The sequence below is a fragment of the Teleopsis dalmanni genome, chromosome 1 (assembly GCF_002237135.1).
Source record: "Teleopsis dalmanni isolate 2A chromosome 1, ASM223713v2, whole genome shotgun sequence".
Classification (NCBI taxonomy): Eukaryota; Metazoa; Arthropoda; class Insecta; order Diptera; family Diopsidae; genus Teleopsis; species Teleopsis dalmanni.
The window spans coordinates 44,849,739-44,852,081 of record NC_051846.1 but is presented as its reverse complement, the minus strand read 5'-3'; the positions used below and the strand labels follow the sequence as shown (position 1 = coordinate 44,852,081).

The following is a 2,343-nucleotide window of genomic DNA, read 5'->3' as shown; positions in this document are numbered from 1 at the left end:
CGACCTTTTCACACGCATAACGGGACAGAGTACCGAACGTATGGCCTCATCAAAAACAGTCTTCAGACCTTTTTGTGTCAGTGCTGAACATTCCAAATATTTAACAGCGCCAATCTCCTTAGCCATAGCCAAGCCCTGTGGATATGTGATGGGTGTGAGCTTTTTATCTTTGAGTTTCTCAATAGTGCCTTTGTCATCGCGTAAATCCAATTTAGTGCCAACTAATATGATTGGCACATTTGGACAATGATGGCGCACTTCTGGATACCATTTTGCGCGTACATTCTCAAAAGATGCCGGATTGACCAGCGAAAAGCAGATCAGAAAAACATCTGTTTGTGGATAGGAAAGTGGACGCAAACGATCGTAATCCTCTTGACCTGCTGTATCCCAGAGACCTAAATTGATGGGTTTCGCATCAACCATTACATTGGCTGAATAGTTGTCGAATACGGTGGGAATGTATTCGCCTGGAAATGCATTTGTCGTATAGCTGATCAGTAGACAGGTTTTACCGACAGCACCATCGCCAACAACAACACACTTAATCGCTTGCATGATGCTCTGGTTATTTCAGACAGCAACGGCAGTAATAGAAAATTATGTACGTGTTTGTTGGAATTTGTATCTTTATATCTGGCGCTAGCTTTCGCGTTGAAATTCCAAGAATTTTTGAACTTGTTTGGTTATTAATATTTTCGTTATACGTGGGCAGTTAAAATTAATTTTTTTTTTGGTTATTAGGTATTTTATTTACATAAAGACACAACACTAAAATTCTCGTTTTATTGTATGATTTTAGTAGCTGCTTGTAGAATTGGTTACACAATCATTTATATGTCAATGTTTTCTTTATGTTTCTCTTATTAATCGAAAATACGCAATAATTTTTTAGCACTCGCGCATTAATTTTCAATGAAACCGTTTTTCATTAATATTCCATTAATTAATTAATTAAGATACACTTCATTGCGTTCGTATCTTGCCCGTTTTTCAAACACACCCAGACACTATGAAATCACAGCAGATACTGAAATGTATCTCAATTTTAAGTTAAAACGCTCTCATAGATACTCTTTACATATATCAGCGCAAATAACATTTTTAACATATACGCTCTACTCGTTTCCTCATAGTTTTACTAACTCAATAGCTTATTCTTTTCTACCTTCTCCACTTATGCGCTAATGAATCAAAAGTACACAGCAGTTGTTTCACGCGGTGTTGATCGTTTACTTCGGACACACTCGCCCGCATACACTAACACAAGCGCAGTTTTGCAGTGCCTGCTGAAATGTTTGACGAAGAAATGTTAATTAACGATTGGAATTTATTTACTCAATAATTTTGCCTGTTGCTTTGCTTCGCAATCAAATCTCTTGGCTGCTCTTCGGCACTTGCTTCTGCAGATAACAACAAACATTTTACTTTCTGCTGTACGCAGCTGGTGACTCACTGCACAGTTGCCTACAGTAGTGATGACGTTAATTGTATTTTCGTTCCACTTGGCCTTGCTCAACATAATTTTCTTCGCTTTTGTTATGATAAAAATGTATTTTTATTTTTCTTATTTCATTTACTTAGGATCCATCGAAAGCAAGTGCCACTGTCGTCTGTGCGTTCAGTCCAGTGTTCTGTGTTCAGTGTTGAATGTTTACCGGCAGCGTAATGACTTTTGTGTAGCATGCGATAAATTAGTTGATTGTGTTAAGAATGTGGACCCACGCAGTGATTTCACGCTTTTACTCTCTAAATAATCGATTTCAGATCATTTATGTTGGCGATTATTTTTTTTTCATGAATTTGAGCATTAAAAAAAATATTCATTAATATTGGATTAAAAAATTCTGGAATTGTTTAATTAAAAAAAATCAAATACAGGGTTGGATATATTGGGTGAACCCACTTAATTAACAAAAAAAAGAAACATGAAAAACATATTTCAGTCTAATATTAAAAATAATTCTTTTAATTTTATTTATTGAATTAATAAATACCTAATATTAATTAATATAATTTAATTTATTGAAATATAAAATTTTTCGTTAAAATAATGAATTACTTCATTATTTTTTCTTTAGTTGAGAATTTTATGTCCTTATACCAAAAATCCGAAACGAATAAAAAACGTGGTAATATTGAGGAAGGTTTCAAGCCAAAATGTGTATTTAAAACGGCTTTTTTCCTTAATTTATTCCCTTCTTAACTTCATCTAACCTAATTGTTAAATGGAACAGTTAACTGTTTTAGATATCACCTATTAACCACCATCAGTGATCGTTGTAAACATCTATTTGTTTAATTGCATGTTTATAATATTTGGACTGGATATATGTATGAATG

At 33.9% G+C, this 2,343-nt stretch overlaps 1 protein-coding gene across 1 annotated transcript; it reads right to left on the bottom strand.

Annotated features, from left to right (window-relative positions):
• Window positions 1–1,039, bottom strand: LOC119672574 (ras-related protein Rac1-like; the record flags this gene model as incomplete). Its single annotated transcript, XM_038083662.1, has 1 exon — window positions 1–1,039. A coding segment is annotated over exon 1 (558 nt), but the record flags the coding sequence as incomplete, so codon positions are not given.
• Between the last annotated feature and the right edge of the window lie 1,304 nt (window positions 1,040–2,343).